General features: G+C 44.0%; 1 protein-coding gene across 1 annotated transcript in view; it reads left to right on the top strand.

The window, feature by feature from the left end:
* Positions 1 to 2,184: 2,184 nt before the first annotated feature.
* The window catches only part of lama5 (laminin, alpha 5), a gene marked incomplete at both ends in the record, with an annotated part of 117,108 nt that continues 103,297 nt past the window's right edge, over positions 2,185 to 15,995 (top strand). The window contains 2 exons of the mRNA XM_083975716.1: positions 2,185 to 2,487; positions 8,313 to 8,465. Coding sequence (XP_083831842.1) covers positions 2,185 to 2,487; positions 8,313 to 8,465 — 456 coding nt within the window. The remainder of the gene's footprint in view (positions 2,488 to 8,312; positions 8,466 to 15,995) is intronic.

Below are 15,995 nucleotides of genomic sequence, written 5' to 3'. Positions count from 1 at the left end.
AAAATGATAGGAAAATACAGCCCCGAGTTGAATTCACCCGGAATTGTCCTTTAAAACTACAAACTACAAACTTGCGTGAGTTTTCTAAGTCGCACGAGTTTTCCGCAGGTTGGCATGGCAACCAGCCTGTAAACGCTTTATTGCCTTCCCGCCGAGAGCACTTTAAGCTTCAGTGACAAGCGGGCAACTTTTAAAAAGTTACTACGGTATTTTGTCCTCCGTCCACACAAATCTTATGTTGTCACCATGTTGTTGTCTTGTGAGTGAACCACAAACACCGGAAGCAGTTGGGGTGAAAGTGCGCTACGTCACACTTACTTCGAACATAACTGTTTCCATCTCTTTCGAATCAACCGAAACCCGGCTTTTGTGAGCGTATTTTAGTTTGTGCGACTCAGGGGATTCTAGTTAGAATTACGGCGTTTCCATCATAATTTCCCGATGCGATACTTCTAGATGCATCTAAACACGCTGATGGAAACAAGGCTACAGTCACCACTCCCAGCCGTGTTCCTCGGGCCGCCCCTGGGGTGTTGCTGACAGAGGCCGCAGATTGACGTATAACGGCAGCAGCAGGAGGACAGACGTCTGTTTGGGACGGTCTGACAGCTCCCAGGGTCAGAGACGAATCCCAGACAGTGAGAGGAGAGCAGATTAGAACCACAGAAGAAGAGCGACAGGCATGCCATCTCCTGGAGTTTCAGCTGACAAACACACACAGGCTCACACTTGTACAACTGCCCATAAAGGCAGAATCTCCAAACTGACTTCATTTGTGTGCATATACATGAGGAAGTAATGAATCAATAACAGGTGGCTAAGCGAACAACCTGCACTGATGATGACTGTGAGGCAGGGCCGTTGTATAGGAGAGAAAGGTGATGATAATCCTAGGGGCCCAGCGCCCAGTGGGGCCCACAAAAAACCCCAGTAGTCTAATCTTTGTATGACTGATTTATTCTGCATAAGACCCTGACTAATACTCATAGTAACGCTACATTAGCATCAAAACAAAGTAGGCTAAATAAAAAATTATAATACATACAGTATGTACTCTAAGAAAAAAAAATGGAAAAGTTAGGGGGTAGGGGCCCACTTTAGTATTCTTTAATGGGGCCCAGAATTCCTAGCAACAGCCCTGCTGTGTGAAAAGTTAAGCCCATGATGTTTTCTCAATTAAAACTAATGGTATATTTTTGGGGGAATACACTGCAAAGGCTGATGATGTTGCTTTGGCAGAAAAGGTCAGAAAGCAAGTAAGTGGACCTTGAGTTGTGGTTACTTTGTAGAGCTGCTTTTCTCAAAGTTAAAAAGACATTTAACCCCACACATCAGCTACAGCTCAGTCTACGCTGAATTTACTTTTATACCAAAAGAAACTACACATTGTTCATCATTCTCCGGTGTGTTCACAGCCAGGGCTTGTGTGTGGCCCCCTGTGTGTGTGCATGTTTGTTGTTAGCACCTGTCAGACTGTTTTTGTTTGGTTGTGTGTTTGCAGGTCAGTCTGGAAGCCCATTACTCCCTCTGTGTGTGGTTTGAGTCCCATTTGCTGTTTTGATGGTGGAAGAGAAAATACAAGGCACTTTAGAAAGATTTAACATTTGAGATGGAGGGATGGGGAGGTAAGTAAGTGGAGCAGAGAGATTTAAGAGGAGAGCAGGAGAGGTGTTGGAACTAGGATCTGCAAGGATGGAGTGAACTGAGTGAGAAAAGAAGGGGGAGGGAAACGTGGAGTCCCCCTTTAAGATCCATTTAATTAAGCCAGTTAATGTTGACGTGCTGACCGCTGAAGGAGAATGAAAGAACTTAACCAGTTTGCAGACTGAGCTCTGAAAGAGAGTGTCCCCTCCTCCAACAGGGGGAGGGAGAGGGAGAGGGAGAGGGGAGGGAGGGCGGCTGCACACTTCTGTGGAATAGGTGCCTGGTGGAGCGAGAGAGAGAGAGAGAGAGAGAGAGAGAGAGAGAGAGAGAGAGAGAGAGGGGAAAAGCGTCGACGGTCAGCTCTCCGGGAACTCTAACTTGTCCCCCTCCTCTCTCCTTCTACTATTACTTCCCTTTATTTTCACACCTAATGCTTCTTTCCTATAGAAGAAAGTAACTCGCGTCTGATAACGCCAAGATTTACTTATTCGTCCGACTTCTCCAGTGCGAGCGGAACGAGGAGGACAGGTGGAAGAAATGATGGCGAGCGGGTCGGTCTCCCCGGCTCGGCGCGCCGGGTCGCGGGTCCTCCTCTGGCCGGTGGTGCTGCCGGTGCTGCTGGTGCTGGTGACCCACTGCTGCCACTTCGCGTCGGGCCAGGAGCTGCCCACCAACGGGGTGAACGGGTACAGCCTGCACCCGCCCTACTTCAACCTGGCCGAGGGCACCAAGATCACCGCCACGGCGACCTGCGGCGAGGACGACACCGGCAGGAGCCTGCGCGACCTGTACTGCAAGCTGGTCGGAGGCCCGGTGTCCGGAGACCCGAGCCAGACCATCCAGGTGAGCCCGACAGAGACGTGGGAGTTTTGATTGACACACTATGGAATTTTAATAAAAACACACACGCACGCACACACTGCACTACTGCTCATATAGGAAGTTTTATCTCCCATTATTATTTCCTAGTGCCCCCATAATAAACCTGCAACGCGCCTATCGCCTGTAGTATTATGTAAAATAACACATATGTGGATTTAATAAATCTGTGTTACATTTCATATAAGTTACTGAAAAGTTGAACGTATGTCAGTGTTGATATTATGATGCATGCTCAGTTGTAATTGTAGCTTGTTTCAGTGTTCCTGCAGCCTTCTGATGATCCTAAACTATTTCTATACTAATGTTACATTCCTATAAATTCACTGTGGAGGTATATGGGGCTTATAGGGAATATTCATTATGATATTTTTTACATCAGTATGATATTTAAGAGTCACCACAGCTCTTTTATCGTGTGTTTTGTTTGAGGATTTCTTTCTGCATGTTAAACTCCACCGCTCTCATGTTGAACCTCACGCAGATGCCAGCCTGCACACTTGACTGCACTCAGAGTAGCCAGTCCAACAGAGGGGGTCAGCAGTGTGCACGAATCTCCCACCGCCCTGCCAAGTCATTATTTCATGCACTGCTTCCTTTGTAGGACTTGGCAACACTTAACACAGGACGTTTATATAAGGACAGACCCCCGACTAAAAGCCAACCACCGGTCTCCTGCATCCATCATCGCACTTTATTTACAGATGAGTTTTTAATGTGATGATGAGGAGTTTGTGGAACCTGTTAAAAGAGAAACAGCAGCAGCAGCAGCAGCAGCAGCAGCAGCCTATTGTGTGTGTGTGACAATTAACCCTCCAGGTATCACTGGTTAGCATACACAGGGTTATTGCACTTTAGTGTGTTAATCATTAAATCATCCCACTGGGTAATAACACACAGGCCTGTTGCCTTCTCTCTCTCTTTCTTTCTCCCACCTGTTCCTCACATTCCTCGTGGTGACTGACCCGTATCCTCCAGTGAGTCTGGGTTTAGACTGTTCTGTTACCGCGAGACCATCCAGACCTGAGCGATGCTTCCTCTGTAGGTGATGATGATGATGATGATGGTCATTTAGGTGGAGGAGCGATCTGAGCCAGTGTATTACCTCTGCATTGACATGCAACTGAAACAGAAAGAGATCAGACAATAAGGTCAGGGGGTGTTAAGCTGCTGAGGGAGAGAATGAACAGCAGACAGCCTGAGGTGTTGTTTGATAGCAAAGACTCAACAAAACCTAACAACATGTGCCCTGTGGGGGGGCTGAGGGCTGGAGAGATAAAGGGTTTTACAAATACTCTCAGGCCATCATGGGTTTTTTTTTTTTTTTTTTTTTTTTTTTTTACATTATCTGATTTTAGAATAGAAAAACACTGATTCCTCCTCAACGAAGAGAAAGATTTACATTGTTGGCTAAGTTACTGCAGTTCCCCAGTCTCTCTGCTGTAAAATGAATCTTTTACAAATGCTGCAAGCACTTTGTCTCCCCTAATGAGGATTAAGCCAAATATTCCCTCATCAGTGTTTTCACTCAGCCAGTTTGGTTCAAGTGGTGGCGATGCTGCATAATTAGCTCAGGAAATCTCCAAAATGAACCCAAGAAATCTGGTCATTAGCTCAAAGAATGCTTCATTATGTGTTTGAGGCTAAGAGCTTTAGCCCACTTTTGCTGAGCCATTATGGCTTGGCCCACTTGTTGGGTTACTGCGCCACCGGAACAATACACACAAAGGCAGAAAACACACACATACACACACACACACACACACTTCTCTGTTGTCGTAGTTAATCCTGTTTTGATTTGACACCAAGACGTGAGTGTGTTTTTATTAATTAAAAGCAGCAGGAGGAGGAGGACTAGAGGTTGGAATTTGTGTGTGCGTGGGGTTGTGTGTGTGTGCCTGTTAAAATGGCTAGGTGAGGGGGTGCTTTGGTAGGAAAGTTGTGTCTGAGCCCCTAAGCAACTGTTTGCTGGTTCAACTCCCATTTCACTATCTGTAAAGGTATAAAACCCTGCAGAAATACTGTAAAAAATGTAAACACAGCATACACTCGCTAGCAGTTGTTATCTGTTGAATCGTCAGTGTATTTGAACTATTTTATGAATTACCATTAAATTTTGAGTCATGGTCCCCAGAGGATGAACTTTGCTACCTGGAGTTTATGACAGTACTGTGCATCAACCTCACCTGTACTCTGCTGGGACACTCATCTAAGATGCTAAACATCACTTAGCATCAACATTGTGGATTTGTTAAGGCCGTAATATACCTGGTGCTTCATCGAACATACGCGCGCACAATGCACCATGTCTGTGCATATACTTGCTGCAGCACTACGCAGTCAAAACGCACAATACTGGCGGTATCCACTTGGGGCAGAACAGAACAGAAATATCACCAAGAAATCGTGAAAAAAGAAAAGTATTTTTTTTTGGCTTTAAGCCTTTATTAGATAGTGCAGTTGAGAGAAACAGGAAATGGGGAGGCAGAGAGAGCGGGGGAATGACCAATGCGGGATTCAAACCGTGGCCGCCTACAGTGAAGACTGTAGCCTCTACACATGGGGCGCCTGCTCAACCCACTGTGCCACTCGATCATGCCAATATTGCATCTTGCGCATGTGTCACGATCATGCGCGTCATTATGGGTGTGCCTAATGGGCCTGGGCCCACCCACTTGTACAACTGGCCCAGCCTAAATGACAGGGTGAACAACTGAACATACTTTCTTAACTTTTATTTTTAATTATTAAAATTTACATTTAAATTCATAATAAAGACTAGAGAGGTCCCCCTTTATATAAGAAGAAAGATAAGATTTATAAGGTTACTAACGCGTGTGAAGTCTGGACAACAGGCCATTTTGCATCCTCAGTAGCTACAGTTGGCGTTTGGCCAGCATTTTACGTTATTTAGCTTACCGGCGAGAGAGCGGCGCACCCCGCTGTCAAAGCTGGTCTCAACAGAAATGGTGTGTGCTTTCAAGGCAAAATATAGAGACAAACAAGTCAGAAAGGAATCATTTCCAACTCTATGTATGTTAGTAGGCTATTCATTTCTATTAAGTGGCCCATCCAAACTGAAATCCTGGCGCCACGCCTGGTCATGATACCTCGCGTTGAGATGTGCAGCCGGCGCATGCAACACATTGCAGCAAATATATTACGGGCCTTAGCATGCTAACATGGCCTGCTAGCATCACTGTACACTGGTTTTAACCTACTTCTCTTTCATAGTGGTGGCCACAGGTTGCAGCAGGAAGCAAGTGTTTGAACTGCGAAGACTTAGCACAGTTGAAAATACTCACCCCTGTCACTTGTATCCACCTACAGAGAAAGATTAAAACCACTCCCCAAAATGTAACTAAATCAGATATATTTACTGCACATAACACTGAAGCAACTGTTCATTGGGCTTAATTATTCAGAAACTTTCCCTGGATTGTATCAGAGCACATTGTAGCTGTTTCTTCTGGAGTTATTACAGAGGTTCATGTGTCCTTGGTGTGACCAGCCTCAGCTTGTATCACTGGGAATTCAGACTGTAACAAGAAGCATGTTTTCACCCCCAAATCTGCCCCCGGGGTGTGCAGCTTTAATTTTTTTGCTAGATAGCATAAAGCACTGACATCATGGATGATGGAAGCAGGAGAGGGAAATGACAGATAAGGCCGAAAGAGAGAAGGAGTTGGAGGAAGTAGAGAATGCTGAAGAGCTTTACGTTATGTCAAGAGAGAAACGATAAATTCCACAAAGTGGCAGGTGTTGGCTGAGTTGCGCTCTGTCTCTCCCCGGGGACATGGATTCCTCGCTAAGAGGGAGACGAAGTGGAGGGGAAAGAAAGAGACGAGAAGAGAGATGGAAAATGGTTAAATGAGTGTGTGTGTAACACAGAGGAAGAGAGAGAAGATTGGCGCCCTGCGTGCTCATTTCCAGGTGGCCTTTTTTTGTTGGACGTCCTTTCTTTCAAGGGGAAGTGACCTGAGAAGTATGAACAGGTACCGTGAAAAAGGGAAAGAAACTGTGAAAGAGAGCTTGACAGCCCAGGAAAAACACAGAGGACACACAGTCCCTGACATCTCACTACTCGGAACACCTACCTTGTCCTTTAGAGGTGTCACTGTCACTGTCCTGGCGGAAAATCTGCTTTTATATGTGCATTTACCTTTTTTCACCGAACTCAGCTGTTGATTGGAGGTGGTTTCCTGCTCACTTTAACTTTTGAAAAAACAACACAACAGCAATTAGGACAGTACAACATGTTATGTCAATTACAAATACAAGGAGAGTTAGTAATATGAAAAGGAACAATGCCAAGTGGGAAAGTAGGAAAACACAACTGCATCAGTGTCACTGAGGTGATTTAATTAATTTGTGATGTGAGTTTCTTTACTTTGTTCATGATGCAGCAGCTCAATCTGCTCCCCCAAATAACATGGTGTTCAATAGCAACGATAGGAAATGTATCCATATATCTCAGTTGAATGAAGCTAAGAACAAGTGGCTAGTAGGGTGGAGTGAGCAGTGACCTCTGACCTCAGTGACCTGCAGTGATAACATCTATTAACCCAGCCCTTTGTGCTGGTCCGTGCTTGCTTAGCTTGTGCTAACGCTTACACGGCCGGACGGTGTTGGGGGCAAACGCTCAGACAAACTGAACTGGGATTAGCTAAGAATGAAGAAGCTTTAGGAACCAAAGAGGCAGAGAGGCTGGTTCAAGTGGGACACTGGCACGGACCATTTACTGCCAGTTATTTTACTACAGCGTGAAAATCAACAGATTGATTGGTGATTTGTAACACGTTGGAGGGGGCTGCTGCAACACCTGACCGACTTCACTTAGGTTTCCATTGTCAAAGCTTGTGATCCTTGGATATACCGCCCTTTAAACTTGATTATGACAACTTTAAACATCATAAATGTTTTATTTTATTGTAAAATGTACAATTAATAGATAAAAAAGCCTATATCAGTCAAAGTGCATTATATTTCGTGCAGGCGGCCTGACCCCTGCTCCATACTTCACACGCTTCACTGTAGCAGACTTTAAACTGTGTGAAAACAAGGAAGGGAAGGGACTGTTGCGCAGGGATTGAATGTTTGGCACGACTTACAGCTACAAGCAGTAATATAATACAGCACCGTTACCTAAACCTGCATGAAGTCACTCTTTCTCTGGAAATGCCACGAAACCTGAGCCAGGTAGCTTCAGGGACAAACAGTTTGGGAAGAAATATCCTCCTTTCACAGGTGTTTACGGTGATTGAAGAAGATTGTGCAGCAGTTTAGCCTTTAAGTTATGCTTCGTATACTCTATGTGGCCGTAACCTAAAGGCTCATAGGGGTCAGATTCCATAAAAGCCGGCGGGAGGGGGGGTTAATCAATAACATCCTGTCCAAGTTTCTCCAAGGAAGACGCCGGAATTCACTCCCCACACTAGATCTGTGTGTTAAAATGTGATTATGTGAGATTTAGATATAGTGATAGAGGAGAAAGACAACAGCAGGTGTTGCCCCGATTAGCTCCTCCATTCCCTCTGGGTGGAAGGATGCTTTTTCTGAGATTGAATGAATTATCTCATCTTCAAAATACAATAAAAAGACCAGGCAAAATGTGTGGCGGTTGACCGGATCAGAAACTTATATGAAAAAGTCAATTTTATGTTACTTTGAATATATTCTGATGAAAACAAATGCACTTTGGACCCCAGAACTACGTCCTCAAGGTCTCAAATATCAATATACTAAACGCAATAAGGTAACAAAAGCATCTGTGTTCCTCATCTTCTCAGGGCCAGTACTGTGACATCTGCAGCCACGGCGAAAGCGATCGCGCCCACCCCATCACCAACGCCATCGACGGGACGGAGCGATGGTGGCAGAGCCCGCCTCTGTCCCGCAGCACCGAGTTCAACGAAGTGAACGTCACGCTGGACCTCGGACAGGTAGGACTCAGCAGACCGAAACACACATACACACACACACACACACTGACAGTCTGTGAAGATGCTGTGGTGCAGTGGTCCTGAACCGATTTGGCTTGTTACCACTTATAATGATGCCCTTGCCCTTGCCTGCTGCCTACCCCCTGTCACTGGTTGCATGTGTTTGATCTTGTGTTGAATTGCTGTTGCTGAAAAGATCTACAAAGTGCTGGTAGTGTTGTGTTCTCTGGAACTTTGGAAAAGTCGTAATCGTCTTTGCGTCTTCCAAATGACCAAGGTTCATGCAAAGGTTTGGTTGAATCTTGATGATTGAATGATTAAAGATCCTAAATATCAGCGTGTTTCAACAGTTTGGTGCATTCCTCCGCCTGAATCTGTGGAGCAGTGAGCTGCCGCTTGTGCTGGAGCTTGTAGCTGAGCAGTAAACACTGGCAGATTTCAAGATATAATTAATCTCATTTGCTTTTCTGAACTACAAATGAATCTTGATTGGATTCCAGCTGCAGGCACTAGCTGTAAATTTGCCCTCTCTAATATACAGTGTGTTGGCAGCTGCTTTGCTACCAGCTTCTCTGCTCTGGTAGTGAATGTGAAATGAATTAGCCCATTATATGCTGTATTGTCCCGAATCAGGCTCCCAACGCTGAAGAATCAAACCATTGACACTTCAGTCTGTTAATGCTGTGTGTATACATTTTTACATAGGGAAGCGTTCAGGCCATTGCGCAGCACACTGAAGCCTCGCTGTGTCTCCCTGTGCTTGAGAAGTTAACCTTTTTGTGTTGCTGAATGTCGCTCTTGAACAATCTTTTTATGTTTCTGAATGTGGCTCTTCTGTGCCGGGCTCTCCTGCTTGAGTGCCGACCTTGTTCATCAGTGGAGAAGCGTTTGCTGTTTGCTGTGTGTGTGTGTGTGTGTGTGTGTGTGTGTGTGTGTGTGTGTGTGTGTGTGTGTGTGTGTGTGCGCGTGCGGGCACTCGACAAGTGTGTTTTCTGTCATGGTATTCAGTTTCCATCATTCGTCCTTCTTCTCTTCACTCTGTCCTTGCCTCCCTCTTCCTCTGTGTCTCTCTCAGTTGAAGGGCTCCATAGAGGAGCAGGGAGCTGTGACAGCCGCTGTGTGGAGCCTTTAAAAGCTTTTATAAGCCTGTTTACTTTCTGCAGTGATAAAAGGATGAATGAAGAATCTTTTAAAGCACAATATTAACACTATGAGAACCCAGCAGCGTTTGTTCCCATCGCCACTGAGGCACTGAGAAGATGTTTGCAGGATGAAAACTATGGCTACCTACAGAGAGGGTTTGGAAGTGGGACCTAAAAATATGTTTCTGCTGTTTTAATGACCAATAATCTGACTGAGAAATACACCAAATAGATGAAGGATACATCAGACTTAGCCAATGCAACATAAGATATAGTTAATTTCATTTTAGACTGATCTATGAATTATTCAGTCCATTAAACGTGACGAAAACACACCAAAGTCATCAGAGCTGAACCTGACATCTTCCTATATCTTCCAAATCCATCTACCCCAAAATAACTAAATAATTCAGAATCATAAATGGCAAAGAAATTGGGATTATTTGACTATTTTTACTCAAGAAACAAATGAAATTATTTATTGATGATAAATTTCCTTTTTGCACTTGCTAACTACCAAAAAAATGGCTTCTACAAGTGCGGCTGAAGCGCTGGTTTCTGTGCAGCTACTGAGAACAACAGTTCTCTTGTTTAACGACTTGAAGGATACAAGTAATGACTACATGACGTTCTGTTTATGTTGAGCTATATTTACCATTTTAACAATGTTCTTAACTTAATGTTGCTGCCTGCACTTTAAATCCTGTGCAGTTCATTAAGTTGTAAAAGCACATCGGAGCTTAAATACAAGAACGTTTGATGTGCAATAGTCTTAAATAAAGTAGTGAATTCTGAAGTACATGGATTCTGTTCTTTGATTTTTATTGTGGTATTGAAGTGTCGAGAACTGTGGAAATTCATTCACTCTATGGACTACTCAAATTCTGGTATTGTGGCAACTGGCAAGCTTACTTTTACCAGTGTCTCGCCTACTGAACTGATTTTTACTTAACTTGTTGAAGAGGTTGGTCTTGGACCAAGGAAGATCTGGATGATTAACCATGGATTTGAATCTGAAGTCTGGTGTGTTGTTTGACACTGGCTTTGGTGGAGCTACAAGTCTTGACCTGTGCCTTGCCAGTCCCTCGACTTTATAGAAATGCATTGTTTGTGCACACTGTTCCATATCTTTGCAGCTTGAATACCTTTGGGCTTTAGACACTTGATTGGACAAAACACAACATCTGAAGACATCAGCTTGGCTAGCTGGCAAACTGAGGGATATCTTTCACTGTTTATTTTCCATTTTCTGACTTTTTACAGTTAGGTACAATTGATCAGTTATTAAAGGAAACAATGCAAGCAACTGTCCAGAATTTAAAGTCCATCACAAAGTCCTATATGTGCAAAACCAGCAGGAAGCAGTAGGTGAACATTAACTTGTGTAACTGCATTTCCAGGACACCGGACACAATTCACAGCTCCTCACCTTGCATTTACACCACATGGAAATGCTTTCATGGAGGTAAAGTAGAGAAAGGACAGAGAGAGAGAGAGAGAGAGAGAGAGAGAGAGAGAGAGAGAGAGAGAGAGAGAGAGAGAGAGAGAGAGAGAGAGAGAGAGAGAGAGGTGGAGGGTCTCCAGTTACCAGGTTGCAGTTTAGTCTTGAAAGAATGTAGGTGGGCTAAGGACAGGGATTACGAGTGTGTTTGTGTGCGCGTGCCGGCGTGCATGCTTGTGCGTGTTAGTGACAATGTGTTGAAGACCACACCACACACACGCACACACCCCTCAACCCCCTACCTCCGTCTGAATGAAAGCAAAAGAGAGGAGGGAAAGATTGGAATGTCAGTTAACCTGTCTCAACCCGCAGAGGGGAAGTCTTGTTAAATTACCCTCAACTCCGCAAACTCCTCTCTCTTTCCCACCTCCATACCTCAATACAACAACTCATGTATTTTAATGTCTTCAGTCATATAGGCTACCCCAGGCAGTAGGCTACACTTTGAATACACACATTGGCTTTGGGATAAGACTGACGCCTCTCGGGAGTCTGTATATGACGTTACGGCTAGCAGTTAGCCCAAGCTTAGCACAAAGGCTGAAAGAGCACAATTAACTGTCACTTGGTGGTGTACCAAATTAGATATTTGTGCTGTAATTTGCGAGCTTCAGAGGCACTGCCAGATGAGCTATTTCCCACCTACAGTTTTGATGCTGCGGTAGGCTAAGTTAACATCACAACTCTTCTATGAATGAAAAAAATGACAGTAGCTTAATACAAATAGCCTAATGTAAGTATAAAATACATAAATGCTGAAGTAAATATGAAATACTTGAATAAATCAAGATTAGAATATTTTATTTAATTTTTATACCTTTATACGAATTTACAAATTTAGGCCTATTTTTTATTGTTTAGCTAGCTATTTATTTGTGTAAGCGTTTCAAAATGTAGCCTATGTGTTTATCATGACATTATTTGTTTCTTTCCATCCATCCATCATCTTCCGGTATTTTTTTTTCTTTATTCCTCTCAATAGAAATACATGGAACCTCTGTCTTTCTGTAGCTATGTCTTACGAGGTTGATTTTCATTGTTTCCATGATCTAATCAAGTGTTGATGTTCATCATTTCCAAGGAATGTTCCACCAGGTTATAAATAACTAATTTAGATAAAGATCAGTTCAACCCCTCACCTTCTTCTACCTTCTATAACTGAAGCAGCCATTCAGCCTATCTATCTTCTACAGATAACACCAGCCCAGTATATAGACCACTTCCATCTTCTCCTCCCCTTCTGTCTTCATCCTAATGCTTTTTCCCTCTTCCTCTTCACCATCATCACCGCTGCTCCTCATCTGAAAACCCAACAACACCACTACGTCTTTCCTTCTCTCAACAAGGCATTGATTCTACCCGGGAAATAATTCTTATGAACACTGTAATCATAGTAAAAATCTGTAGATTATTCATGTAAACAAGGCTATAAGTGGATGGAACGGTTTGTGTAAAAAATCTGCCAGGTCAGTTCTCTTGTCTCAGTTCAGGGCAAACGCAACAAAAGCCTTGCAGCAGTAACCCAGAGAGGAGACACTGGTGAAATGTGAAAAGGGCAACTCAAAGAATCTGAAATCTGTCATTACAGGTGGCAGGCCAATGTTTGTGAGGATCATGACTGAAAAGGAAATGTGAATATTTGCTTTGCAAGTCGATTTACGGTGTGTGCCCCTAAATTTTCTGCTTGCACTCCTAAAATTTTTTGTTAGAGGCCACTGTACTCCTAGCAAAAAAAGTTTGTCAGGAGCCCTGAGTCACAGACTTTGATCTGTTCTGCTGTGTTTTGTCAGAAGAGGATTCATGAGGCATGTACAGAATAGATAGCATCTGTTTTGTTGTTGTCATTTTTACCTTTTACAGGACAGTGGGGAGAGAGACTGGGAAAAGACATGCAGGACAGATCAGCACAGTCAGGGATCGATCGTTGGGCATTACTAAAATGGGGCATACTCTCAACCAATCGGCCACCGAGCACCCCTACTCTCAAGTTTGCAAGTTATCCCTGTGTCTGCTTCTTCGCACAGTCCAAACACATGCACACACTGGATTAACTGGAGACTCTAAATTGTTCATAGGTGTGAATATGAGTGTGTCTGTGTGATTGTCTGTCTTTGTGAGAGACTGCCCTCACCCTACGTCAGCTGGGATTGACTCCAGCCCCCCACCACCCTGCATGGATATATTATATCTCAGTTTGTATCTTCCACCCTCCATGTTTATCACTGTTTTGCCTGCCAAGGTGGAAAAGTAGAGGGGGAGGGCCGGTGAAGAATAGTGACAGCTTCCTGACGGACTGTAGGATCATCCAGGTTGATGTCATACCCGGTTCGACACAATTTGCCATTGTTTTGTTTATTAGCTCAGAGTGATGTAACATTGGAGCTTTTCATAGATCTGCGTGTTGGCATGCGGTTACATTCCTCAGGTGTGTGATAGTGGAAGGATTGTAATCATAGGTAAAAAAAAAAAAAAAAAGAAACTGGGGAGAGGTACAGTAGAGGAGATGAAGAAGAGGAAAGATGGAAAATACAAGGTAGACTGATGACATGAAGGGGCCATAAATAAAACATTTCCAAGGTAAGAGGAAAGAAAGATTCCCAGGAAGAGAGGAGAAGAGGGGGATGGAGGGGGATGGAAAATGGAGGAGCAGAAGATGATGATCATCAGCCTGTTCAGTTGTTATAGCACAATATACACCTTCGATAGGAATGTATGTGTGTGTGTGCGTGCGTGCAGGCTCTTCAGGTGATGTACCCTGTTTTTTTTATCATCCATACCTGAGTCACAAAATTAAACTCTGTGTCATCAAATTTGTCTTGAAGGAAGAGGCTCAGAGCTTTCTGTCTTCTGATTGGCTGTCTGACCTTTTATTGCTGGAGCTCCAGAGAGCAGCATGAGAGAGGAGATGAAAAACTACATTGAAATTATATTTTTGTTTTGAGGACCACAAACATACTCCTCTCGATAGATCAACACTTTATATAAACCAAGAAGTGTAAAATGTGGGACCCTTTAAATGTGCTAGTTCAATCCTATGAGCGCTGTCAACAAAATTAATTTCATGTCCATATTGTTTGGGTGGAGGTGACGGCCTCTATAGAGAAATGACGAGCTCTCTCGCTGCCGTGTGCCTTTAATTTCCTGCATGCACTGACAGATTTCCCTCCAGGACGAAGACTAACAAAGAGACAAATACGCAGACACACACACACTCACTTGCAGTGTTGAGGTAGCTCCATTGTTCACCGTGCGCGAGCGTGAGCGCGGTGCCAACTGCTCCCGATTGAATGCTTCCTGCCATTGATGTGGTTCAAGCGTCAGAGTTAGCTCCAGAGTGCCAGTAAGCCCTGAGCTGTGGGGTGGAGGCTGCACTGAGCTTTAGATATTTGGGAAGTTTCTGACAGCTTGTTTTACACTCAAATATTCAAAAGAGTTTAGTTTGATGGCTGATGGGTCCACATGTGGCAATATGCCCTGACCCAGCAAGACCTCTGAAAGGCCATGACTGCTGCTCAATGAATACACACCACTGAGCTCTTATAAGTACAACTCAAAGGGATAGTTCAACATTTTGGCAAATTGGCCCATTACCATAATCCCTATAGTCATAGCAGTAGGTTCATTACCGTTATTTGGCGGTGCAAGCTATTTTTAGAATGGCAGAGCAGAGCCGCGAGCTGCTCAGAGCTACACTACTGAGGCTAATGGGATTTCTTGGTTTCCCTCATCAAACTCATCAAATACACAATCCAACAACTGCAAAATGCTCTGGTGGACAAGTTGTGACCTGCACATTCACCACGCTATGAGATAATAACGGAACGTTAAAACGGAGTGTAGCTCTGAGCAGCTTGCGGCTCCGCCGTTCTAAAAATAGCTTGCACCGACAAATAAAGGTAATTAACCTACTGTTATGACTATAGGGATTGCGGCAATGGGCCAATTTGCCAAAATGTTGAACTATCCCTTTACATATTTCACATTAGTAGCAAATTGCTCAAATAAACTTCTGGTATCAACAGATCCAAGCTTATAATTACAATCCAATTTAAATTCAATTTAAAAAATTGAATGAATGGGGCATAGGCTACAGCAGTGGTTTCTAGTGTTGTCACGATACCAACATTTTGGTACCGGTATCGGTACCAACATGTTTTTCGATACTTCGGTACTTTTCCAAATAAAAAGAGAACACAAAAAATGTCATTATTGGCTTTATTATTATTATTGCATTATTTGAGGTCTGAAAACACTGCATCTTTTTTGTTATTTTGACCAGTTGTAATATTTGGGAGAAATTGTTATCAGTAGTTTATAGAATGAAACACAAACGTTCATGTTACTGAAACACACACCTATTGTTTCCCCAGACCAAATTGATTCTGCCCCCCCCCCCCCCCCCCCCCCTCCTCTCTGCGTAGCGCTGCTTCGCTGTGTTCACTCACTCACACAGAGAGAGAGAGAGAGAGAGAGAGAGAGAGAGAGAGAGAGAGAGAGAGACCATGCATGCCAGTGGTGGTGCGCGGTAGAAACGAAACGTATCCACCAGCAGTGTTTGCATTAATTAACGAGTCTGTGGCGGCCCGTCTCTCTCACGCGCGCGCTGGCGCACACACACAGATACACACACAAACACAGGCACATGGTCAGGTCGCGCTGTAACGGTAAGAAAAAAAGGCACCTTGCTTCGTTTGTGACTCGCTGCGGCTCAAATTACAATGCGGCGACTTCACGCGGCGACGTCACCGCTGCCGGCGGCGCAAAATGAAAGTACCGGTCCCATCTAAGCGCAGTATGGTACCGTTTTAAATGCCTCAGTACCCCGGTACCAATCTAGTACCGGTATACCGTACAACCCTAGTGGTTTCATTAACAAACAGACATTAT

This window comes from Trachurus trachurus (genome assembly GCF_905171665.1).
Source record: "Trachurus trachurus genome assembly, chromosome: 7".
NCBI lineage: Eukaryota > Metazoa > Chordata > Actinopteri > Carangiformes > Carangidae > Trachurus > Trachurus trachurus.
This window is presented reverse-complemented; position numbering and strand designations above follow the sequence as displayed.